General features: G+C 40.0%; 1 protein-coding gene and 1 non-coding gene across 12 annotated transcripts in view; both read right to left on the bottom strand.

Annotated features, from left to right (window-relative positions):
• The window catches only part of SLC20A2 (solute carrier family 20 member 2), a 114,082-nt gene that overhangs the window by 46,226 nt on the left and 40,976 nt on the right, over positions 1-26,880 (bottom strand). For 5 of the 11 annotated variants that reach the window (XM_020969567.2, XM_020969565.2, XM_020969566.2 and 2 more), the window contains exons 2-3: positions 18,614-18,785; positions 3,905-4,457 (exon numbers count right to left, since the gene is read on the bottom strand). In XM_020969567.2, coding sequence (XP_020825226.1) covers positions 3,905-4,193 — 289 coding nt within the window. In that variant the 5' untranslated portion in view covers positions 4,194-4,457; positions 18,614-18,785. Of the gene's footprint in view, positions 1-3,904; positions 4,458-6,688; positions 6,777-18,613; positions 18,786-24,688; positions 24,795-26,880 lie in introns of those variants that run through there. The other 6 variants (XM_020969575.2, XM_020969571.2, XM_020969573.2 and 3 more) reach the window with 3 other exon arrangements.
• Positions 20,707-20,810, bottom strand: LOC144456008 (U6 spliceosomal RNA). The gene has a single exon (XR_013484920.1). It is a non-coding gene; the product is annotated as a U6 spliceosomal RNA (small nuclear RNA).

Below are 26,880 nucleotides of genomic sequence, written 5' to 3' on the forward strand. Positions count from 1 at the left end.
GGTTATTAATCCCAAATGTTAATTCTGGAGAAAAGTTTAGTTGCTTGGCAGCAGCAGCAGCAGCAGTACTTTTAGGCAGACTCCTGGCATCTTATTCAAACAAAATCTTACAAGTCACAGGAAAACAGATGTCTGTATGGTCTCGGCAATTTTAACCACCTATTTGTGAAGCAACAGAGACAGCTGCTTCAATCAGTAAGTGCTGTGCATGCTGACTTTTGATGCAACGAAGGCTAGAGAATGACATGTGCATGCACCGAAATGTGTGAAGGAGGGATAAGGCCAGTGGTTACTAGTGTGTTTGCCAGCTGCCAGACTGGAAACAAACTCCATGGCAGCACCCAGGCTCGCACACTGTGGGCCCTGAGACTTCCAAATCTGGCAGTGGCTCACTAGGAAAAATTTAAGATTAGAGAGAACACTCCATGATATGAAATCATAGCTTTTAAAAAAAGAATTCTTCAATTTACATTTAAAAATTTTTAATAGTCTAATGAGGTAACAGAACATTAAAAACTCACCCAACTGAATTCAGACCTTGCAGTTTTCCTTCATGAAAGTTGCTACTGCTTTCTCTGGCTGACCATATAATAATGTCCTGGAGCAGGAAAGCTTATGGGGAAAGGCAGGGGATACAGGGACTGACTGGAGGAGGAAGGAAGGGAGGGAGGATGGAAGGGAATGATGAGGCATCTGAAAGGACAGGAAGAGCGAGAGAGGAAACTTGGGAGAAAAAAAAAATGAAAGACCCTGGATTAATGTTGGGATTTGATTAGGGACAATGGGGAAGAATTTCAGGGAGGAGGCAGAGAGAAGGATTAGGTTTCGGACTGAGGAAAAGAACTGTGAGAAATGAAAAGGAGTACTGTAACACAGGATGGAGGAGTCTTACACAGATAAAAGGATGAAATTACACTTAGGAATGGGAGTATAAGACAAAAGAATAGGAGGGTGGGGGAAAAGACAGAAATCCTGGAACAAAAAGGTTTTTGGGACGAAGAAAAGGAATGGTAGAGGCAAGGTCCAGGGCGGACACGGAAGAGGTGAGAGAGAGAGAGAGAGAGAGAGAGAGAGAGAGAGAGCGTGCAGATGCTACAAAGAAGGGAGAGGTATTTTCAGAGTTGAAGGGCTGCTGGGGGGAGGAGGAACGTGGTGAGGGCAGTGCAGGGCAGTGGTTTCTTCATGCAGCTGCAGGGGCTGCCATGAGAAGATGCTCAGCATGCCCCAGAGGCTGGGGGCCCCAGGTGGCTTCAGCAAACACTGGTAGTCTAAAATGAGGCAACTAGCAGAAGGAGTCAAAGCAAAGGGGCAGAGGCAATGAGCAAGCCAGGTGGGGGCTGTGCTGGAGTGAAAGGAAAACAAAACAAGACCCCAAACCCACTTCGGGAAATTCAGTTGTTACTCACAACTCATCCTGCCCAAGCGAATCAACCTGACTCCAGCACAGCATCATGAGGATGCATGGAGACACAGAGCTTGCAGGGAGAGCTTCTAAAGTAAAAGAGCCAAGAAGGGGGAAGAAAAAAAGAGGGAACCAAGGGGAGAAGGGAAAAAGAAGAAATGGATGTTGAATTTAGAAGACGAGGACCGGGAGAACCCAGGCACCTGGACAGATGAGCTTTGGTTTTGGCAAGGGCAGGAATAACCACAAAACCAAAAACACCTTAAAAGTTTATAGAGCACCCAGGTCCAAAGGATTCCAATTATTTCAGTGGATAAAAACCTCATTAAATCTCATCCCTTCCCCCTAAAGTGGGAAGAGTGCTTTGCCGTTTGTCTAAGTGTAAACCAAGAAGACGAAGCCAAAGCAAACAAGGCCAACTATCAAGGAAGAAAAAAGGGAAAGTCCCGAGTTAGGTGATCAGCTCCAGTGGTGGCTGAGGTGATGGGCATCCAGGAGCCTCTCGCTTTCCTGGCACGGAGCCAGTGAGTGGGAGGGGACACTCTGGCCAGGGAACGGCACCACAAAGGGTGAAGCCACACTTCTAGTACCGCCTAGAGTCGTACTTTCTGGAAAACCTTTCTGCTTAAACATCACCTTTCCTGTCAACTAAAAGGAACAAGGGGACTGATGGGAAGAGAGTCTATTCAGCGGATGCTGTGCTTTTTTTTTCTCTCCTTCTTACCCTGTGCCCAAACACCTCTCTTCCATCTTACCCAAATCAGCCTGATGGGAAATTTTAATTATAGCTAGGTTTGAATAAGTCTGAATACGTTATCACTGCTATTAAGACAAAAGTGAATTCTACAAATCCCTCTCATTTCCCTAAAAGAAACTTTGATAATGTTCAACAAATTGTGATCAACGATTTCAATGAAGAGGAGGTCAAAATTCCATAGCAAGTGTTAGAATTAACATGCCTTATGCTTTGGTTGAAAAGCAGACACTTTCTAGAGTAGAAACTAGAGTTAGTAGCATACACTGTTCATTAGATGCCTCAAGCAAGTTGTTTCAAAATATCCTTGCTGAAATAAGCTACCCTGAATTAGGCATGACAATCCTTTTGCTACCTGTATTTAAGCAAAGTCGGTGGTAAAAGAAACAATCGCAGGGCTGGCAAATTCTCACTGTAGCCCACTGCGGTGCATTAGTGACTCCCCAGAAGTGCTACTGTACCCTCCCCACTAAAGGAGTCAAGTCAGAGCTGATAGGGTTTCTGTTCGGTTCTCTGTCTGGTCCTCTCCTCCCACCTACCCTGCCTGTATGGATCATCTGTCTGCTGCCATTTCTACCTGGGGAAGAATGTCAGCTATACTCAACACATCTCTGTCTTGGAATTTTATTTTGAGGTATGGCAAATAACTGAATCAGGGGCTTTTAACATGTTTGTGAACTTGGATGGGGGAAAATACCTCTTTATTTCAATCTCAACTGGATAACCATTTCAGTATCATTGGTTTCCTTTGTAATCCTATTTTTTAATTTTATACATTTAAAAACATTATTTTGAGAAGGGCTTGACCAGACTGTCAAAGGGATCCATGACACAAAAAACAGTTAAGAAGCTGTGGACTAAATGATCTCTAAAGTCCTTTCTGCTTCTAACAGTCTATAAATCTCAGATCATAGCAGTATCCCCAAATCCAGATTCCTGCAGGGCTGTGGATACATTTTAGGGGTTGGAAAAAATGCACTTGGACACTGGCATTTCAGGTCATTAGCATATTCCATTTAGCTCTGAACACACTTCCCTTTATTTGAGGCAAGTCTAAGACTACCAAGAAAAGCTTATTACTGTGACTAGGTGACAAAAACACCTCCTAGCCAGAAACCAAACCATAGAGACCTCCCCTGGGTAGTGAGTTGACAGTCAAAACAAGAGCCAACAAGGGATTAAGATGAGTGCGGAAAGCCAGAATTTAGTTAAAACATATGCAATTAATTAAGACGCTGTCTTACTGCTCCAGAATTAATTTGAAATATAAAAATTAAATTGTTCAAAACCATTATTGATTTTTTAAACAGTTAATTGATTATTGAAAGAAAATTTAAATATGTTAATGTATGCTAAGTGAACTTCATAAGTAAGCCTTCAAAATGAGTGATTACAGATAAATTTTACTTCTTAGTGATCTAGTAATGCATTATAATTATAAATAATCCACAAGGTTATTCTACTACTGCAGGCTTTTCCCGATTATGAAAAACACCAAAAACTTATTTTCAGTGGTGTTTTTAACCTTGATGACAACTTGAAGAAATGAATTTCTGCTTGAAATAAAGACTACCCCCCCAAAAAAAGTATAAACCTAGGAAGAAAAATAATCAGGTTTTAAGGGCCAAGCCCCACCCTTTTTCTAAACCAAAGCAAAATCACTTTTATAGATACACAACAAAAGAGATCTACAAGGAACTAGGCCAGTGGATAATTTTTCCATCAGTTATAAGAATACATCCACTTACCAACCATGGCGCTAACTTCTCCGGCCATCAGCGTTTCCACTGTCTCATTGTATAGGTTCACGTCAATGATACCTTTTCGAATAGTCTCTCCCACTTTTGCTCCTAACAATACTGATCCCGTCGTTTCAAATATTGATGCCAAAATGCAAGCCTGCTTCAAGGTCACCACGCCAGAGCCCACAGCTGTGCCAAAGGAATTGGCTACATCATTTGCACCAACAGAAAATGCCAAGATAAAGGCTATGATAAAGCCCAAAATGACCATCCACAAGTAATCTTCCATAGCCATTTTTGCAAGTGGACCGCAGGAGTTTTTCTTTTGTAGAAATACTTAAATAAACCAAGCTTGAGGTTTTGTAAAAACCTTGTAAGGTAGAGTTCTTGTAAACAGAGATTTTGCTCTGGAACGTGCTGGATAGTGTTAGAGCCTGAGCAAACTGCTAACTGCTGGTTCTCATACTATTGTCTGTACAGTTTGTTTGGTTGTGTTCAGTCAGCAGTAAAACACATTCCATATTTTTCTCTGAGACTAGAAACGCTGTGATATCCCCTCCTGTAACAGAAAGAGAAGCAAAGAAATCAATTACCCTAAGCAACCTATAACAATCCGTTCTTTCAGAAATAAATGATTTAAGCCTACTAATGGGATCTAACTTGGCATGTGACACTTTGAACCATAGTGCAATTGAAGTAAGATTTTAATTAGGTCAATGCAAAAAGAAACACTTGCTTCTAATGGGATCATCGATGTCTAGATCATACCTTACTACCATATTTTGGAATAGGACGCTTTAATGTGTCAATGTTTTAATTTCATAACGATAAAAAATAAACATAACTTATCATTGTTCTGAGAAATGAGTGACTATCTCCAAAGGACAAAAAGATGGATAATTTAGGACCTCAAAATAAATATAATTTTCTAGAATGAGAATTCTCAACCATTTTTCCAGAGCAGAGATGGGCAATCTATAGTGGGGAGGGCCAAATGTGGACCTCTGACAACAAGCAATAAAACTTTATTTTAAAATGTAAAAACCATTCTTGGGCTCATGGGCCTTACAAAAAACAGACAGCAGGCCTGCCAATGCCTGTTTAAGAGTATCACTAATCACTACCTGTTAACATATATATGTATATGAGATGTGACTTGTGCTATCAGTTTCATTACATTTTAATTCTTCCGTGTAGATAGACTGACATAAATATTTTTCACTAAGCAGTGGGAACATAAGGAAAAGAGTACGTCTTAAAATTAAATAAATTACTATAATCATAAACAGTAACTTATTTACTCACCCATCTATTTATCCATTCATTCATTTATTTATTTGTTACTAGATGGACAAGGACCAGATTTCATTATTTGGGCAGTATGTTATAGTGGGTTGTGAAGAAGAGCATTTTGATAAATGGTCAAAGGATGTGAACAGATACTTTTCAAAGGAAGAAATTAAAGCTATCTGTTGCCACATGAAAAATACTCTATATCACTACTGAATAGAGAAATGCAAATTAAAACAACTCTGAGGTACCATCTCACACCTGTGAGATTGACTAATATGACAGAAAAGAAAAACAATAAATGTAGGAGGGGATGTATAAAAATTGGGACACTAATGGACTGTTGGTGAAGTTGTGAACTGGTCCAACCATTCCAGAGACCAATTTGGAACTATGCACAAAGAGCTATAAAACTGTGCGTATCCTTTGACCCAGCAATAACTCTACTACATCTGTATCCCAAAGAGATCAAAGAAAAAAGGAAAAGGGCCTAGGTGAACAAAAATATTTACAGCAGCCTCTTCTGTGGTGGCAATGAACTGGAAATTGAGGGGATGTCCATCAACTGGGGAATGGCTGAACAAGTTGTGGTATATGATTGTGATGTAATACTATTGTGCTATAAGAAATGATGAGCAGGATGCTTTCAGAAAAACTTGGGAAGACTTACATGAATTGATGAAACATGAAGCAAGCAAGAAAACATTGTACACATTAACAGCAATATTGTATGACGATCAGCTGCGAATGACTTAGTTATTCTCAACAATACAACGATCCAAGACAATTCTGAAAGACTCATGATGAGAAATGCTATCCATCTCCAAAGAAAACTGGAGTCTGAATGCAGATCGAAGCATATTTCTTTCTTTTTCTTTTTTGGTCTGTGATCTCTTTTGCAACATGGCTAACATGGAAATATGTTTAATGCGACAGTACATGTATAGTCTATCTCAAAGTGCCTACTTTTTCAAGGACAGGGGAGAAGAAGGATGAAGGGAACACGGAACTCACAAAATTTTTTAAATGAATGTTAAAAATTGCTTTTACACGTTTGAGAAAAAAATAAAAACATTCTTAAAAAAAAATAAGAGTGTTGTAGTCTAGAGCACTGTAATTGCAGGGAGAAGACTCAGAGTTGAGTCCCAGATTACTGTGGGCCACCTGTGCAACTATGGGCAAATCATTAAGGCTTTGTAAATGGAAGTTTCATCATCCGCACAATGGGGATGATAATATATACCTTACCTATCTCACATTGTTTCTGTGAAGATCAAACGAAATAATGTGTATGAGAACACTTTGTAAATGTTAAAACTCTATACAAATGCAAGTTTTTACAATCTGTGTATTCTCTGTATCGTATTTAGCAAAAAGCCATATATGTCCTGAATATCATGTAATAATGGTGGTGATGATGATAGTTAGAATTTACATAGTGCTTCAAGGTTTGCAAACAGCTTTAAAAACATTATTTCATTTTTTATCTTCACAACAAACCTGAGAGGCAGGTGATGAGGACACCAAGGCAGAGAGAAGTTGACTGATAAATAAATATACGTTCATTCACTTATCTGGTAAGCATTTGTTGAGTATCTACTCCATGCAAGGCTCTGCGCTTGGGACTATGGGGACATAAAGAAGTAGAAGACGGATATAATGCTATTGTTGATAAATATTTTCATTCCAATTCTGCAGGTCCTAAAATTTTCCTAATATTTTACAGAATCTTAAAGTAGGCAGGAGCCTCAGAGGCCAACCCATATTCCTTCTAGAACACGTGAACAAATCTGGCCAGGCAGCCTTTACTAGGACACCTGGTGAAGAGAAAACCAATACTTACTTCCTGACGTAGTCTACTCCACTTTGGGAGAATGCTAGTTACAAAGGGTTTTCTTATTAGCAAACCAAAAGGCTACTTACATGCAATCGTTTCTCCTAGTTTTGACCACTGTGAACAAAGGAAAAAGGCTAATCCCCATCTCCCACAAGATGGGCTTCAGATATTAAAATATATTCAAAGTTGGTTATTATGTGCCTAGTAAGCCTCCCTTAGGAGGCAGCTAGATGGCTCAGTGGATAGAGTGCTGGGCCTGCAGTCAAGAAGACCTGAATACAACTCTGGCTCAAACACTTTCTAGCTGTGTGACCCTGGGCAAGTCACTTAATCTCTGTTTGCCTCAATCCACTGGAGAAGGAAATGGTAAACCATTCTGGTATCTTTGCCAAGAACACCTCATGGACAGTATGGTCCACGGGGTCATGAAGAGTCGGACACAATAACAACAACTCTTTTCTAGGCTAAATATTCCTGTTACTTTCAAGTGAATCTTACCCATGTCATTTCTAAAATGTATCTTTTAGACCTGAACATATTCCAAATGTACTCTAACAGCAGAACACAGTGGTATTGATCACTTCCCTGGCTCTAGACACTCTCTTGGTGAAACCAGAGATAAACATTCGATTTTTTGGCTACCATAGCAACCTGCTGAACTTCTCATCCACTGAAATCCCTACAGGGTTTTTTCAGGCAAACTGCTATCTAGTTATGCCTTCTCCATATTGTACTTATTAAATTGATTTTTTGAACCCAAACTTTATATTTATCCCTATTAAATTTCATTTTATTGGAGTCTGCTCAATGTTCTAGCCTGTAGAAATGTTTTTGGATATAATTTAATAATCCAATGTGTTGGGTTTAACCTTCCCAGCACTGTGTTACCTGCAGGTCTGATAACTGTGACACCTGTACCTTTATACAGGTCACTAGTCAAATGATAAATACCATGACATTAGGGACTATGTCTTATTTACACTCAATATCTCATCCGGGGCCCAGTCAGGGCTTCAAATATAACAGATATCTACTCAACAAACATCAGGCACCTCTCATGAGGAAGGCAGGCAGACCCTAAGGGGAGAAGTTATCAGATAACATGGATGAAATTCACACACGGTGGAAAAGTGCAGATGAGCTATGATCTTAGTCCTTGAAGAACTGTGGAATTATCTAATCATGGCTTAGGGTATTCCTCCTTTGGGAAACATTTATGGGTAAAAATGGCTGGGTCAGAAAGTTTCCTTCCCTACCTTTGCTCTTTCTTCAGACCACCAGCAGCAGGGCAGGGCCTTGGCTCGCTGTGTACCTCTTCCAGAAGACTGGCCCGCTGGTGATGCCAGGGCTAATGACTACCACCACCACTACCTACCACCCCCAACATTCACAAATGAGTGCCCATGTACCCCTCCCCCCACAGCAGCAAGAAAGATTCTGTAATACCTGACATTCATATAAAGCTCATTGATGCGAGTCTGATGAGATACTTGACATACACGGTCTCATTTGACTGCCAACCTTTGCTGCTCTACAGGTTTTTCACCATAGCCCACCCAGGCCAAATACTACTCATGCTCATTCTCATCCTCTAGGACTGGGTAGAAAACGCATCCAAGTTATTTTTCAAGGATCTAGAGCTGAATTTCTATTGCTCTCATTTTTAGGTAGAAGTAAAAAGATAATAGCGCTTCATTTTATCTTCTCTGTTGTGTATGACGCAGGCTATTTTTCCCTCTGGCTATGGATGGGTGAGCCAGAATATCTTTCTCCTAGACAAGAAGACTTCTTCCTTGCTTTCCTTGCCTGATCTCATCTAAAAAAAAAAAACATAGAAGATTTCTTCTTGTCAAAAGTAGCTAGCTAATACAGAAGGTACTGTTTTATGTACTTTACGATTCAGGATACTGATCTGAATATATTGAGTTTGAATTAACTGCACTCTTCATTATTTCACTAAAAATGTCAATTTCAAGTACTTGAAAATACAGATAGTCCTGAAACCTGACTTAAAACATCTTCAAATACCACATATACATATGTAGTATGTACGCAGTTTTGTTTTAAATCACAAGCAATGCCAGGGATGGCAGGTCTACAGAGAAGGCCACAATCCTGGAGAAGAGCAGAAGAACTGAAAAATAGACCAGAGGGAGAGCCAAGAATGAAATACAGTTAAGGGAGTGACAGGGTGATAGGAGAATGCTACCTCTGACACGCAATTGCCTCATCTATAAAATGGAGATAATATATAGTACTCATCTCAAAGGGTGCGGCTCAAAGGAGGTGATGTATAAAAAATCCTTTGTAAACCTGAAAGCACTATATAAAATCGGTTATTATTATTATTACTACTGGAGAACAGAATCAGAACTAAGGCTGAAGCTCTGAACAGTGGGGATGAAAGACATCCACAAAGGATACCCAAAGGATGAAATGTAAGGAGTTTTCATTCATTCAGTCCCCTACAAGTTGGGAAAAAAAAGTGCCAAAAGCAGTTTTCCAAGTACAGGGCCATATGTGCCCTGTATTATACATGGTGTACTTTCTAATGTTCCAGCCATCTCTACATCAGAAGAGCTTCCTGATGTTTCCAAAGTGATGCTTCTCAGATTAGGTGATCTGTCTCACAGCCCTAGACCTTCTAATTCTCTTCAGTTGTTTCCCTTCCTCTAGATCACATGTCCCTTCTTCCTCCCAAAACAGTAGGTCATATTTAGCTTGTAAGATGAACTGTGAAATTTATTTTTGGTTAAGTACTAATATAGAACTAATGGGCAGCTCCACTTCTTTGCAGAGGTAGGAGTCCATGGGTATGGAGCATTCCATATGTTGATTTTTTTCAATGTATTGATCAATTTTACTCATCTTTTTTCTTTTCTTCTTTTAAAATTTTTCTTTTTATAGTCTTGTATGGATCTCTGGGAGGAATGAGGGGGAAAATACAGGGGAAATCTGGGTGATATAAAAGCAAAATATAGCAATGAAAAGCGGAGAGAGAGAGAAGAGAGGAGAAGGAGAGGGGGAGGGAGAGGGAGAGAAAACAACTATCCTAAATGGACAGTAGCTTTTTTGTGCTCTTCTCTAACAGGCAATGTTATGGATGGCAAACCTGTATGCATTCTTCCCCTTCTCTAAACACTTCCTCCAATGCCTCATTGTGCTGTAGAAGTGACCCAAGGTTCTCAAAGCTACGTCACTGAAGTGCCAAGTAAAGGGCAAACTATAGCAGGCAGGAAAGAACGTGAGTAGGGGCCCCGTGACAGATCAGATCACTGACATTCAACCTGGGACCAACCTAGCTAAAGGAAGAGAGGCTCATCACTGGAAACTTGGCCACCACAGGGTGTTGTTGTTTTTTTTTTTTTTTGGCAACCCATGAAGATGTCTACTAAGGCATAGAGGAGTAGTGACCTGTATCATTGGAGGAAGTACCCCTGCTGATGAGATTACTATCTTTGCACTAGAATAATAGTTAACATTCATATAATACTTTAAAGTTTGCAAAGAACTTTGCATACATCATCTCATATGATCCTTAGGACAGTCTTAGGGCGTAGGTACTAGGGTTATTACAGAAGAGGAAAATGAAGCTCAGATAGGTTAAATGATTTGCTCATGGTCGCACATATGAAGGACTAGGGCAGAATTTGAATTCATGACTCCAAGACCAGAACTTTTTTTCCTTATAACAAGCTGAATTAATATAATTTAAAAGACATTTTCCTTTCCTAAAATGCCAGCTTGGCCTCCAAGAAAGGCCTTGGAAGAAATTATATGACTATGAAATACAAAAAAGTTATACAACTGTGCAAAAACAACATACCGCCACTCAAACTACATTGCAATATGACCAAATTCAACTCTTCCAAAAATATTCCAGCAGAGGGTCCTTTAAGAAACAATAAACACTTATTATGTCCCTACTATGTGCAGGGGCCAATACTAGGTGCTGAAGGAGAGACAAAATTTACCTATGATCCTTCCCTTCATCAAGTTATCTAGCAGAATCTAGAAGGGGGGATAGGGCATAAACACGATAAGTATAATACAAAGTTTTAATTGGTTGGTGAATTAGAGAAATACAAAGTGTTAAGTGAGTTCTTGTAAGAAAGATAATGTTACCAATGGGCAAAATTATGGAAGGCTTTGTGAAGGTGGCATTTGAATTGGGCTTGGAATGAAGGAAGGAAAGGAAAGGAAGAAAAGAAGGAAGGGAAGGAAGAAAGGAAAGAAAAAAATAATTTATTAATTGCCTACTACGTACCAGGAACTGTGCTAAGCACTTTATGAATAGTATCTCCTTTGGACCTCACAACAATCCTGGGAGGTGGGTGGTATTATTATCTCCATTTTACAGCTGAAGAAAGTGAGGCAGAGTGACTTGCTCAGGGTCAGATAGCTAGTAACATCACATTTGAATTCAGGTCACAGTTGAACTTAGGTCCTCCTAACTTCAGGCCCGCTACTCTAACCCCTGCACCACCTAGCCACCTCCAGCAGACCTCAAAGGATAAGTAAGACTTCAGCAATTTGTCCAATTCTAGATTTATCCCTTTGTTTAGCTTTCTATTAAATATGACCAAACCTGGGAGAGGGACATTAAAGTCTCCTATGATTATTATGTGACTATGTCTTCTTGTAACTCAGTTAATTTTTCTCTTTATGAATTTAGAAGCTATGGCAATTGGAGCCATGACTACTAAATGAAGTCAAGTGCCAATGAGCAGCCACCCACAGGGCAAGCAAGCCAGCCTAGCTGAAGAAGCAAGGTGACCACCAGCAACAGCTGCTGACCAACTTCAATTGACAGGTTGAGAAGCCCACGAGGCTTGGGAATGGAAGCACTCCCCAGACCCCAAGCTATCATCCAGAGAAACAAGTGCTATCGAGAAGGGGACTGGCCTTCCCCACCAGCTACCAATCAGCTGCCACCCAGAAAGCAGGAAAGGTACTCTAACTGAAGCAACAAGCCCCCTGAGGGAAAGACAGGAGGCAATAGCTGTCAGGCAAGTCAAACCACTACCACCCCTGTGACTCTGACTGCCATTTCACCTCAGACCCCAAAGGAAACAGCCCAGGACCCTGAACCCAAGAGCCTTGGAAACAGCCATGCTTCCAAGCCCAGTGCCCTCAGCCGTCATCCTGGAAAGCCACCCCTGCTCCTGTAAGGTGCCAAAGCCACAGGAGCTTGTCCCCAGGGTCACTGGCACCGTCAAATGGTTTAGAAACGGACATGACTTCGATAATGAAAATGACATTAAATTAGAGGCATTACCATGTGCTGAGGCTATGACTGTGAGAACAATGGTACCTTCCCATCTGACTTGCAGCTGAAGCCTTCCATATGGATTTTCTACCCCAGTAGGCAATGAACTCCTTGAGAGTAGGGCCTATCCTACTTTCACATTTATATTCCCAGCACTTAGCACAGTGTTTTGTACAGTTTCATAAGCGTTTTTTTCATTCATTCACATAAATTTACTAATGATATTAATTTGTTGTCTATGGCTTCTTTTAGTATAATGTAATTTTCTTGTTTATCATACCTATAATGTGACTACAATTACTGCTTTTTTTGATTCACCTGAGGCACAGTAAACTTTATTCCAGCCTAAGAGATGTAAAGAAATTCAGTAGGCAAAGGCAGGAGGACATCACAAGCATGGCAACATGATAGTACAGAGAATGTTTGGGTGACATAGAGTACTTCAGTTTTGCTGAAACACAAGGTATGTTAAATAGATTAATATAGAGAAAGCTGGAAAGGCAGGGTAGCACCAGATCATGAATGACTTGAATGCTAGGCAAAGAAGCCTGAACTTTACTTGGTAGGCACTAGGGATCCTATGAAGATTTCTGAGCAAGGAAAGAATGTGAATTGGTTTGCGCATAAAGACTAAACTATCACCTATACAAAGTGTGGACCGAAAGGGAAAGAGAGTGGAATCGAGAAGATATTTTAGCAGGTTATTTTGACAGCTCGAATGGGAATCAATAAGGGTGCTGGTAATGGAGGAAAAGAAGAGGGGACAGATAGAAGGGCTGTTACAGACATGGAGTCAACAGAATTTGTTAAGTAACTGGCTATGAGAAAGGATAAAGAAGACTCACACCAAGATGGCGGGATCCTTGAAAGCAGAGACAAAACATGTTCTTCTGACTGTATCCCTAGCACCCAGGGGTCTTTAATAAATGTCTACTGCATGGGAAGACTGGGTGAGTATTACAGATGGTGATACTACAGACATAAACCGTGAAATCACAAGAAGAAGCAGGACTGGGGAAGAGTTAATGAGCTCTGTTTGGCCTGTGCCGAGTTTAAGGTGACATAATAGGAACTGGAACAGGCAGCTAGAGATGCTAAGAAGGGAGGATGATGGCTTTCTCTTTTGGGCCTTAAGAGTAAAGGAGATAAAGAGGAGAGTTTTAAGGAAGCTCAGACAGCATGGCACCAAACTTCTCAGTGACATGGGAGGCTGAGTCATCCAATGCATTTAAGGATTTGAAAAAAGGAAAATGTTTGGAGCAGCCACGGTGAGGAATGAGATAAGCAGACAATCATTTAAAATTGCTGAAGAACAAGGAGGATCAAGAGGCACCATATGCAGACTGCTGATGGTCCACGCAAGGAATCAAGAGGTAAGAAAAAATGCTTCTGGTTAGTAAGAGTTTTCTGCAGACTCCCAGAGGAGAGGAAAGCAGGCATTGGCTGCACTAGCCAGTGGTGAGAGAGACAATGCCGTTTCCTCCACAAATCAGCAGGCTGAAATCACTTCAGAGATGTTTTACATTTTGGCAAGAATAAGAGAAAGTGGCTTTCACAAAAATCCCATTCTGAAATGTCATTATAAAATCCTGGTAATGGGGCTCTTGCAGGCTCTGGAGGTGGGGCACAAAGTTCCCAAGGTCCTACCAAGCTGGAGAGGCAATCAGCTACTCAATTCTTCATGTACTAAAACAAAAATCTCATGAGGATTCAGGTAAAAAAAGCCTGAAGACAATGAATGCTTAGAGTACAATAAAATGGTCATCTTCATATTCAATAATTCTAACTCCAGAAAGAAGACTTGGTCTATTGCTAGGACTGTACCTCTCATGGTAATTACTTTACCTGTTGTGTAAAGGAGTACCATATTCCTTTTTATTTATGCCAGATCATAGTTTTCAATCTTCAAAGACACCCTGTAGGTCCAATAGTCCAAAATCTGGCAAACAAGAATGGCACCTAACAATCACCTTTGTAATTTCATAGACATATGTTCTCAACTTTCCTTTCCTATACTCCCAATCTGTTGGTCTGTTGATATAAAGATCCTATTCCCTTGTTCATTTTAGTCATTCTTATTTTTTTAAACAATATTTTATGTTCCCCCCAATTACATGTAAAGACAATTTTTAACGTTTAATTGTTCTTATTTTTTTTAAATAGCTAGCATGTTTTACAATGCTTTTAGGTTTGCAAAGCATTTTACAAATATTATCTCATTTTATCCTCCAACAACCCCGGGAGGCAAGTATCATTATTACCCTCATTTTACAAATGGAGAGATCGCTCATATGGGGATATTAAATATGAAACCTTGATTCTAAATGCATGTTGTTCTGAGCTCATCTGCCGTAACATATGACAAAAATATCTTTTGCTTCTCTTTGAGTTAACAGAGAAATTCTTCCCTGCACAATGACAATTGTTACGTATATTTCTTAAGGCTTTTGTGTTACTCTGAAAAAGGTCAGTCATACTGGAACCAAAAATTAGACTGTAATTTTGAAGGCTAAAAAGTACCTAGTACTCATATTTTTTATGGAGATGACTGACAGGACAGATTTTCAGGTTCCAATTCAAATTAAGTTATCTAATTGCAGAAGTAAAACTTGAATGGAAACTAATAATGAAATATAAAAAGGACAGATCCCAATGCCATATTATGTAAATGGAAGCATTTTAGAGTTAGAAATCACATCCTCTACTGATCTAATATTGGATAAGAAGGTGCTTATCCACAGATAATAGCAGAATAACTGTTTTTTGCTCAAAAAGAGGAAAAATGAAAAGTACTAGCAGTTTCTTGCCTTTTACATGCAAATAAATATATCTGGCATAAAAAAAAAACACCACCTCAACAAAAAAAGAATGGAGAAATTGAGGCACAGAGATTAAATGACTTGCCCAGGGTCATAGAGCTAGTAAGTATTTGAGGCTGGATTCTGAACATGGATCTTCCTGATTCCAAGCCAGAGCTCTATCTATTATACCACTCAGCTGCTCTGGACCTTCTTCATTTCCATTATGTTTCTCCTGAGGTTTAGCATCAATACTCTATGTCCATACTGACCACAACTGTGTAACAAAATGAGATGATAATATTTTGTTGGCAACACCCTTCCAAGTCTTTTATACTCAGCATATTCCAAGTACAAATATTACTTGGATAATTCCAAAGTATTTTAGGGTGTACAAGAAACAACATACAACAAAATCACAGAATAGTGGAATTTTAAAGATGAAAGGAAGTTTAGAAGCCATCTAAATCTAACTCTCATTTTAAAGATGAGGAAACTGAAGCCCAGAGAGATTAAAACCATTACTAATTGCTTCATAAATTTGTGAGGCAGCTCATCATATAATGAGTATAATTCAGATTATTTTTTCCCTAAATGCATTACCTAGTTATAGAAAAAACTAACACGATACCAGCAAGCATGAAAAAAAAAAATAAATGTAAAAACCAATAAGTTAACATTGATCATAGCTCTCTTAAAAGCATTGTTTCTAATGGGAGAGGGGGAGGTGAAAAGAGAGTAGTCCAAAAGTCCCTGACATCCTGGTAGTATCTAAGGACTTGAGGAGGAGACAAAAGGGAGCTGTTAAAAAAAAACAAACCAGTTTCCCCAATCCCATAGTCTTGCCCTCCACTGCACTGGGAAGTGAAAACCCACTAATATTAGGGATTCCTATCTGATGGTGGTCCTCAGCAAACTGCTACACCGATCTTAGCTCGATGTAATGAACACTAGATTTGGATTCAGGGAACCAGAGGTTTTAAATTTTGGATTTGCTTCCTGACTGACCTTTGGAGTCATTTCACCCCTGAACCTGTTTGGAGTTCAACTAGATAAACTCTAAGATCCCTTTCGGCTTCAAATCCCATGATGCTATGATTATAAGGTAAAATGAAAGGAGTTAGAATGATTTAACCTAAAGAAGAGAGTAAAGAGAGGCGACAAGTGAAAAGCTAAGTTCTGAAAGTTTTAGCTCAATATAAAGAACAGTCCATCCATAGACTGGTCTCCCTTAGTAGATAGTGACCTCTTCCCCATGGGAAGTATTAGAGCCCAAGGCTGGAAGAGCATCTCTTATAAGGATTATAAAAGCATCATCAGCATCCTGTGGGAAGCAGTATCAGATGACCTTTAAGGTTCTCCTTTCTACCTCTAGGTGTTTCTATAAAAGAGTCATAAGGAGGCTTATCATCTCTCCCAAGACTCTTTTGCAAAGAATAAAAATTTACATCTCAGCTAAAACAGTTAAGTATTTTCATGTGCCCAGCAATGAACTCCTAAAGGACAGCCATGGAACCATGTAGAGATAACTATCTTGCACAATTGCCTCTGGGTAGGAGCTTTGAATAGATCTCAGGAAGTTTCTCTGCATTTTTGTATTTCTGTTTTGCATTTCTGCTGTAAACATTCTTCACTTCTAAGTAATAATATGTTCTTCTGTTTTCACTGTCCAGACTGACATTTCTTCAAATTACTGGTTATATCTTCTTTCTTAAATGGGTAAAGGTTTTCCTTGAGCCAGTCACTTTACACATATAAACACATTTCTATTGCCCAACACCATGACAAAACCCTGAGAGTAGGTACACTGTCTCCTCAGATTACTTGTTCTAATCCCATGCTCTGGATGTGGGGCTGTTCGGCTTAGTTCCAAGAGCTATATTGGGGAAATAGTTTGGTCTCAGCCACTATTTTAAAAAAGAACTGTTCTGTACATAAATAGATGTCTTTATCCTCACCTGCCTCTTTATTTTCTAACTATAATGAACCTTTCTCCCCCCCCAAAAAAAAATCTGAACACTACTTATAAAACCCTGATATTTTACATAATAACATCACTAATATAAGCGGAAAACTTGCCAGATGGTTTTTATCTTAACCATTTTTCATGCTTTGCTATCAAATACTGTATTTTCTTGTCCTCATTCCATAAATTCTTAAGCAGCTGTTTTTAGGCAACGGCCCAAATAAGACAGAAAAGAAATAATTATTAAATTGACTTGGCCAGCCTCTTTCTTCTTGCTATATGAGAATATCTGTTCAGGTCTATTAAGAAATGGACCAAAAGTTAAGAAACTAGACTTACCTTTATCACTGATCTGCCCAATCAAATTATAGAATTAATTTTTTATTTGTGGATCCACTAACATTTTCACCTGATTGTAAAAATTTCAACATAAGTTTCCTTTGCTTCCATTATCAATGCCTCCACCCACTCCATTTCCATCTTTACCACTATTCCCCTTTCATTACAATGAGAGACTATAAACTTCTGTTTACAGTCTTATCTCACAAAGTTTCATGAAAATCTAACCAAATATGTATATCAAATATTATTGGATTTTTAAAATCCACTCTGAATTTTTCTGGGCTCCAGGAAAATTTAGTGGCTATGATAAATGTTGCTGGATAAATTATTTGACCATTTGGAAATAAGAATCTAAAAACCAAACAAACAAAAACTTCTCTATATCTATTTCCTTGAGATTTTATAAGGGTGAAACAGTTTACTTAATTTGCTTTAATTTTTTGGGGTCTGTTTTATAAATATATGATTTTTTTTTAAAGCTGTTAAAGGCCAGAATAGGCAAAAAGTAACTCTGTGTGTGTGTGTGTGTGTATGTGTATGTATGTGTGTGTGTGTTAAAACTGCGGTATTATTCTGCCACGGCAAGAAGTGGTGCTTTCTCATACAATGGAACCAATTATTAAATGTAGGCTGTCAGCAGCCCTCATCCTTCTTGTGGGTAGAGGTTTGGGGAGCAAGTAGAAGAATAAATCACGGAACATCAGAATTGGAAGGAACCCTCCAGGCCGTCTCTAGCTCAACTCATACCACTACAAGAATCCCTTGTAGAATACATGGAACAAAGGGTCACCTAGACTCTCCTTAAAGACATCCAATTGGGGAGAAGGCATAACTTCCCAAAACAGCTCCAACTGTTAAGATGTTCATCCCTATATCAAATCCAAATATGCCTCTTTGCAATTCCCACCCATAGTTTTTCCCTCTGGGGCCAAGCAAAACAAAATGAATCTTTCTTCTACACAACAGTCCTTCAAACATGAAATCAAACTGCAAAATAGTTATGGGAGAATAGTAGGTTATATCTTTCCCAACTGTCATAACTGGCTACAGAGCAAAAATTATAATAAAAGATAAAATAGAAGATTTTGATTACTAGAGAGGGGGAAGTTTTTGCCACACACACACAAAAATCCATATAGCTAAAACAGTTTAGTCAAAACCACTGCCTGCTTACCTACTCCCTTCAAAATACAGTATAGTTTAAATGACTTACTTGCAAGTATCTGTCTTAAGAGGTTGTAAAAGAAATCCAACCTCCGGACCGGCTTAATTATGAGCTTCTTCTGGCATAGGGAATCACCCTTGAATCATTCCTCTTCAGCTAGAACCTTTGTATCTCTTTAATCATCACAGACAAGTCTCCCAGAGCCTGGAGATGCCATAACCTAGTAGTTAAAGGAACACAGAGGAGAAGTCAATAGAAGTAAAGACGGCAAGAATTACCGATGAGAATAAGAGTGGCAGAGCTGAGGTACGATCCTCTAAATCTCCATTTTCTGGACACAGTCTACACTTCTTTACTGCCCAGAAGTGTATCGGATTCCAGCTAGGGGCTATTTAGCCCCTGCCTAGGTACACAAGAACACGCCACTCTGAGACAGCAAGCTGGTTCGGATGGTGACAGCACATCCCAGCAATTCTCTCTCTGCTGCTTCAGCTGCCATTCCAATTTCAAATCAAAGCCTACAGCATGAGTCCTTGTTTTTAAAATTATTATAAAAGATGATATCACCTCATAAGCCCTTACCCCACTGCGCTAACACCACTCACAACACACTCTTTAACTTTTCTAATCTGTGGTGAAAGATGATAAAACAAAGAAGACTCACTTCATCCAAAATCCTAATCTCGGGGCCATCTTTTTCTCATGATATTTTTCTCTCCTTTCTTCCACCTTAATTCTATAACACCTGAAAATGTTTCTTTCGGCTCTTATACCTTTAAGAGAAAAAGTGAATAGGCAGGTTTCTTTTTCCATTTAGGAGGGAAGGGAATTTAAAAAATTCAACTGGCAAAGAATTTTAATTCACTCGGTTTTAATCACTCTAATTATTCCCTCTAGATGTGGCATTCAATATGTCTGTGTTCATGCTGGGACCATGCAAGTTTTTTGATTAAACTGAGTTGAAAGTGCTTGGCTGAGGGGACAGGCTGAGGTAGCCACCATAGTCTCCCTAGGAGCACCGCCAGGTCCGGGGTCTCATGTCAAAGGCTTGAGACGCATTTTTCCCCACCAGGGAATAGAGAAATTAACCTGTTGGGAGTATCTCAATTTCCACATAGGGTAAGAATACTGTATCCAGACGTTGCTTGCCTTGCACAAGACAAAACAGAGGAAAGCAAAACCCTCTGGAACTCTCTACCCTACATTTTACAGGATAAAGAGAAGAGACAGACAGTTGAGGAAAGGGAGGAAAAAGAGATGAAGTAAGAGCTTGGGAGACTGAAGAGTAGCAAGATGAAAAGGACAGTGGGAAAACCAGCCTCCTACTATAGGTGACAAAACTCCCAGTGTTCTCCTCTGTGAGAACCCCAGCTTTCAACCCAGGGTAATTCTTCTTTGCTTGCATCTAAGCAAGGAAACCACCCCGACATAACACGGTAGATCAAAATGTGCTGGCCCAATCAATACGGGATGTTCCTTTTGTTTATTCCTGAAAGCCTCCACTGTAGTTAATAATCAACTGTAACGTAACGGTGCTTGTTTTTGAGTCCACATAAAAAGTCGACTTCATACGTACTCAAACCAAGGTCAAACTTAGAAACAAACGGCTTACAGAGACTCTTCAAATACTCGTCCAACTGGGCACATGCTTCACGGTAACAAAGCAGGCTAACAGACAGGACTTTTTGCACAGGTTTCTCTTAGGCTGACTGCCATCAGCACAAACAACATTTACCCAAAATAACCTTCCCGATTGGTGGCCAAGAGGTCATCTTGACAGCAATGGTTGAAAGAATTTATGGGACTAGTAAATTCTCATGCTTGCAAGTCGTATCATTTCTAGTAAACACTGGTGTTGTACACTTTGATACCACAGAGACGGGTGCCTGAGAAACACTAGCTAGATGGCCTGACGTTTTCATCCTTCACCACTGATACTCTAAATATTCTCTTTGTGTCTCAATCTCATGAGATTAGAACATAAAAAGTACTTGAAATAATTTTTGGATCTGGAAGCATGATCCTTTGTGGGATTTAAAACGTTTAGACATGATGTCAAAATCAGTGCTTTAATCAGTTAAAATTTTTTTTAAAAATTCTAAACTTCAATACCAAATGGAACTGGCATTTCCATATTAACAAAAAATGAGGAATGCTTCATGAATTTACATGTTATCCTGACACAGGGGCCATGCTATTTTCTGTATCATTCCACTTTTGGTATATGTGCTGCTGAAGTGAGCACTTTAATCAGTTTTTTTAAAAATATGCTGGATTCCCCCTCTTACTTTGCCAATTATGGGCACATTTCCCAGCCTCTTCTCCTTTCACCATCCAAAAAATACTGGGTCTAACATGCAGCCTAATTTAGGACCTGATCAGGGGAAGTCTGGCATATGGGTGAGCAGTCAAAATGGACCCTTTGTAAGGTGCCTCTATCATCCTAAAGCATTGCTTCATCCCTACCTGCTAGCATTGTACCTAACTGATACAATGTCCTCTTTCTCGGGGCAGTGAGGCAGCCCATTGGACAGAGCACTGGGCCTGGAGTCAGGAAAGCCTGAATTAAAATCCAGCCTCAGGCACTTACTAGCTGTGATCCTGGGCAAGTCACTTCACCCTGTTTGCCTCACTTTCCACGTCTGTAAAATGAGCTGGAGAAGGAAATAGCAAACCACTCCAATATCTCTGCCAAGAAAACTCCAAATGGGGTCAGCAAGAGTCAGCCGTGACTGAAAAATGAACAAGGACAACCACCACAACCTCTTTCTTGTGCCCTGGAGATGTTCTCACAACTACTCCAACAAGGAAGCTGGGATAGCCCTGCTAAGCTAGATCCCAAAGTGACAGACCAGAAGTACCCATGGTACTTCCAAGGCCTTTCTGGTGAAGAACTGAAGGCTAAGCCTGGTTCCATCAGACTTGATGCCGTGTTACCTAAGAAGAAACAACACGAAAAGTGCTGTGTGCAAACTTTAAAGCGCAACAGAAGTGTCTACCATGACTGCTGTTATTGAAGTCAAGAGAGGTAGGTTCAAATCATTGCTCTGCCCCTCTACCAATCCTTGCTCCCCTCTCTGCACCTTAGTTTTCTTATCTCATGAGAAGACATGGATAGATTTTGACCTGTAGCATAGATATCATTACATAAAATAATCCTTTCCCCCAAACCTAGCCTCTTCCATATTTCACTGGCACTGGCACGGACACACTTATCCTCCTAGTCTCTCACAACCTTGCTGTCATCTCAGACTCCTCGGTCTCTCTTACCGCCCCTCCCCCCATCCAATCATTTGCCAAATCTTCTTGGTTCTACTTCCACATCGTGGAGGACCCGTGGCCCCTTCTCTCTGGTCACACCGACTCTACCTCAATGCAGATCCTCATCACCTCTCCTTTCCCCTCATGACTGCCAGGCCTCCCCCCTCCACAGGCCAAGCTTCCCCTCAGGGGCCAAAATGATTCTCGTAAAAGCCAGTTCTGAGCATGTCGTCCCCCTGCGCCAACGCCAGTGGCTCCCCACTGGCCCTAGAACTCAATACTGTTTCACCCTTTTAACATTTCTATGTTTATGTAAGTTTTATAATGCTCACAACTGTTAGCATGACAGAATACGTATGTTTATAAATAAGTATATACACATACATATATACACACATTGGGAATATGTGCTCATGTTCAAATTATTTTTATTTTTATTGATCAAAAAAAAAGTCTGGAGGCCACTTGTCTAGAGAAACACTTTACACATGATATCTTTTAATCTGCAATTTAGAAGTCATTTGGTATAATATACGTTGTAGGGATGTGTGTGTACATATACACACAGAATTTATATACACACATCTATATAGATATAAAGAAAATTAAACTGTACTATAACAACAGCAGCTAGCATTTATAATAGCACTAAAAGTTATGCCAGGAGCTTTATAAATATTATCTCAATTTTATCTTCACAACAACCTTGCTGTTATTATCTCCATTTTACAGATGAAGAAACTGAGGCACAGGGAGGTTCAGTGTCTTTCCCAGCATCACACAGCTAGGAAGTGTCAAGTGTCTGAGGCTGAATTTGAACTCAGCTCCTTCTGACTCCACGGCCAGAGCTCTATCCACTGCACCACCTAGCTGCCCCTGAAATCAAATCTGAATTCAAGAGTTCTTGACTGGAAGCCCAACATTCTATCCATAATGCCACTTAGCTGCCTCAGCATTGTCTGAAAACTGAATGGAGTTTTTCACGCATCCTGTGAACTAAGAACTGACAATACGATATATGGTTATACGATAGAGCAATATGACAGTAGTGTCTCTACATATGCTACTTTTCCCTCAGTAATATACCCAACATGAGTTTAAATAACTATAACTACTGCCAACATTTATTGTGTTCCTGTTTTCCAGTTTATTCATATCCAACACTTGGTGACCCCATTTGGGGTTTTCTTGGCAAAGATACTGGAGTGGTTTGCCATTTCCTTCTCTGACTCATTTTACAGATGAGGAAACTGAGGCAAGCGGGGTTAAGTGACTTGCCCAGGGTCACACAGCTAGTAAGTGTCTGAGGCCAGTTTTGAACTCAGGGAGATGAGTCTTCCTGACTCCAAGCCCAGCATCTAGCTGTCCAATTAAGTCCCTGAATCCCTGCCATCATGTCTTTTGCTGTTGTTCAGCCATGAACACAGTACACATACACACATAAAGGGATTGGGAAGGCAAAGTGATAGAGAATTGTGGGAGACCTTGAATGAACTTGACTGGAGGTAATAGGAAGGCATGAAAGAGTCTGGAACAGAGGGGTGACATTAGATCTCTAGGTAAGAAAGATGACTTTGGTAGTATTGTGTGGCATGGATTGGAGCTCTGCAACACCCTAATGAGATTAGTAATGACAGCCTGCCCTAGAGTGGCTGCTGCAGTTGGAATCAAAGACACAATGCATCTGAGAGCTGGTATGAAAACAGAACTTGTCCAAAGGTGCCTTCCAATTTGGAAATCTATTTGGGCCCAAGTTTTGCATTTTCCAAACCTGACAGAGGGTCACCAGGCTTATAGATCAAAGCAGGGAGTAGGGAGGAGCCTATTTCTGAGCAGTAAGAATTTTGTAAAGCCTGATAAACCAAGATAAGCTACCCTTCCTTGCCTACGGGATCTGCCTTTTCTAACTTTAAAGATTATTAAAATATTCTGTAAATATGTATCCAATTACAGGTAGATGGGATTAATTCCATTATTACAAATTTGAACCTGGATTTTATGGAAGTACTAAACACCTAATGTGCCTAATGCTGTAATAAATCCAATGCTAAGACAATTCTCTAAGCCTATAAATGCCAGAATAGTTGATAATCTGCATCAGTAGAGAATTTTCTCACTAGGAGTAAGACTAGTCAGGCACCAATAAAAACAAACAATTGTTCCCCCAAAACCTCACCTTCCCCTAAGCCAGAGAGATTCATCTTTGGAGAGAGCAACGTTACACACCGCTTCTTAAACAGCACTGCAGACAAGTGTCCTCAAAGAACCCTTTCTTCTTCATTAGCATCAGAAGCATGTATTACAGTGCTAGATGCTGTCTTAAATATTTCAAAGACGCAATCTCAGTATTTTGTTTACAACCTAAGGCAAGACCACACTGTCAAAAAAATAACACATTAAAAACATCTCAACAAGTGAACAAAGACATACTAAATATAACAAATTTATATTATGAGTATCTGAAGAGGTCAGAACACTTAGTGGGTTGACAAATAAAAAGGAAAGAAATCTTCGGGAGTTGCAACCTAATGAGTGGAGTAGTAATTTTGTTGTTATTCAGTCACGTCTGATTCTTTGTGAGCCCATCTGACCAAAGGTATGGGAGTGGTTAGCCATTTCCTTCTCCAATTCATTTTACAGACGAGGCAAACAGCATTGTGATTTGCCCAGGGTCACACAGCTAGTAAGTGGCCGATTCTGGATTTGAATTCAGGTCTTCCTGACTCCAGCTCTGGCACTCTATCTACTGTACCACCTAGAATTGAACCACCAAATTACTTATACTTGAGATAATTCCACACACTGGCCCTGGCCCTTTGTTACTGTGTCTGGATTTCCCTAAGGTGACAAGGAATTCCCCACCTGAGTCCTCATACTGCTGGTGAGCTTGCTGGGGCTTCTTCTCTCGAGGGTGGGTATCGTAGCTGACGTTGCCAGAATTGCGGATTTTTGCAGTTCCCTTTCTCCTTCCTAACCAAAAGAAATGATTGACTTGAGGAAGACAGCATAGAGCAGGTTCTCCCTTGAAGGACAGTGGGTACTCAACACTGGAACGTGTTACTCAAAGATAATTTATAGTTGCCTTCTCTGAAATGGGTTCAGAGAACACGCCTACCTAGTAGGCATCCTCGACACAAATGCAATGACTAATGGTCAAGATTAAAGGCTCCTTGATTTGACTCCTAGCGCCAGTTTTGTCACAAAAGACCTTCCTTCTTATGATAGATATAGAGTTGAGTTCAATAACGACACCAGCACCACTGCGTGACTTTTGTATAGGGATCTTGCTTTCACATACGTCACCTCAAAGGATCACAGACATAGTAACATGGGAGGGAGAAGGAGACAAGTTAAGGATGACTCTGCTTCCCCAAGAAGTGACCAGAGAGAGGTCACTGAGTCCAACCCCTTCATTTTACAGTTGAGGAAACTGAGGCCCAGAGAAGTTAAATGATTTGCCTGTAGTCCCACAACTAGCAAGTGTTTGAGGCAGAATTCGAACCCAGGAACTACTCCTTGACTTGAAGTCTGGTCTACTATGTTATGCTGCCTATTAGAAATGAGAATCTCATTTGACTCTCATCTAAGGCAGGCTTACTTAAATAAAGGTTTGGAAAAGAAATCCTAATTATTATGAGGATTAGCTGGCGGTTTTTCCCAAGTGATAAAAGATACTATCAGATCAAAATAATATCCTCTTAGGACCAGAAGAGGCTGTAAAAGGTCATCTCTTGCCTTCAGACAATACTACATTGAAATCCTCCTGGATAAATGCATCAGTGGCCTGGAGTGTCAAGAGCTCTGGATTCTAGTTGCTAGTACTGCTATTAACTAGCCATGTGACCTTTTTATTACATATTTCTGGACCGGCTCTCAAGAAGCTGACATTCAATAGGGGAGAGGTTTTTAATCTGGGGTCCCATGAACTTATTTTTTGTAACATTTTGATAACTATATTTCAGCAGAATATAACTACATACTATAGGATTTCCTCTGTAATGCTAAATTTTTCATTTTATGCATTTAGAAACATTATTTTGGGGGGCAACTCGGTGGCACAGTGGATGAGCTCTGGCCTTGGAGTTAGGAGGACCTGAGCTCAAATCCAGCCTCAGACACTTGACACTTACTAGCTGTGTGACCCTGGGCAAATCATTTAACCCCAAATGCCTCACCAAAAAGAAAAAAAAATTAGAAACATTATTTTGAAGAGGAATCCATAGCCTCCACCAGACTGACACAAACTGGTGAAGGGCTCCAGCTATAGAGAGGAAAATCACCAAGGCACATGAGAACAATAGAAAGGTTGAGTCATAGACATTGTATGTGTTATTACTGTTTATTAATACCCAGCATCCACGCTTGTTTGACCTACTCTACTGACTCATGTCAATCCGACCCCTTTATGTTATATTATAATGCTTGGTAATCCTTTGTAATGCCTTTCTTCTGAGAAACTCAAAGCATTTTGTTAACCTATTTAGCTGAATAGATGACAGAGCATTATGCGAGGTTTATGGATGGGGAAACTGAGCCACTGCAAAGTGAAGTGATTCACTGTCAAAAGACCTAGCAAGCCAATAATGGAGCTGAAACCCAAATCAGAATTTATTATTATTAATGTTATTTTTAATAGAGCTCCCACCTATCTTGAGATCACAAAGAAGTTCATTACATTCACTTAGGGATACAGTAGCCATCAAAGTCAAACTGTGTGTGAGAGTGTAAGTGAGTGAGAGAGAGTGAGAGAGTGAGAGAGTGAGAGAGAGAGAGACAGAGACAGAGAGACAGAGAGAGAGAGAGAGAGAGAGAGAGAACGACAGAACTGAAACAAGAAAACTAAAATGGTGTCATGATTGAGTAAGGCCTCCTAACAGGAACAGTAGCTGTCACTAAACTTTTGAGTGGAGGAGATAAGCAGCAATCCCTGGACAGTTACCTTGTAACTTCATTCTACTTGGCAGAAGCCCAGATAAACTGAACATTTAAATAGCCCCTTCTTTACCCCAACCTTCTCTCTCTCTGTCTCTCTCTCTCCCTCGCTCCCTCTCTCC

Source organism: Phascolarctos cinereus, unplaced genomic scaffold (assembly GCF_003287225.1).
Source record: "Phascolarctos cinereus isolate Bilbo 61053 unplaced genomic scaffold, phaCin_HiC Scaffold_2;HRSCAF=192, whole genome shotgun sequence".
Lineage (NCBI taxonomy): Eukaryota > Metazoa > Chordata > Mammalia > Diprotodontia > Phascolarctidae > Phascolarctos > Phascolarctos cinereus.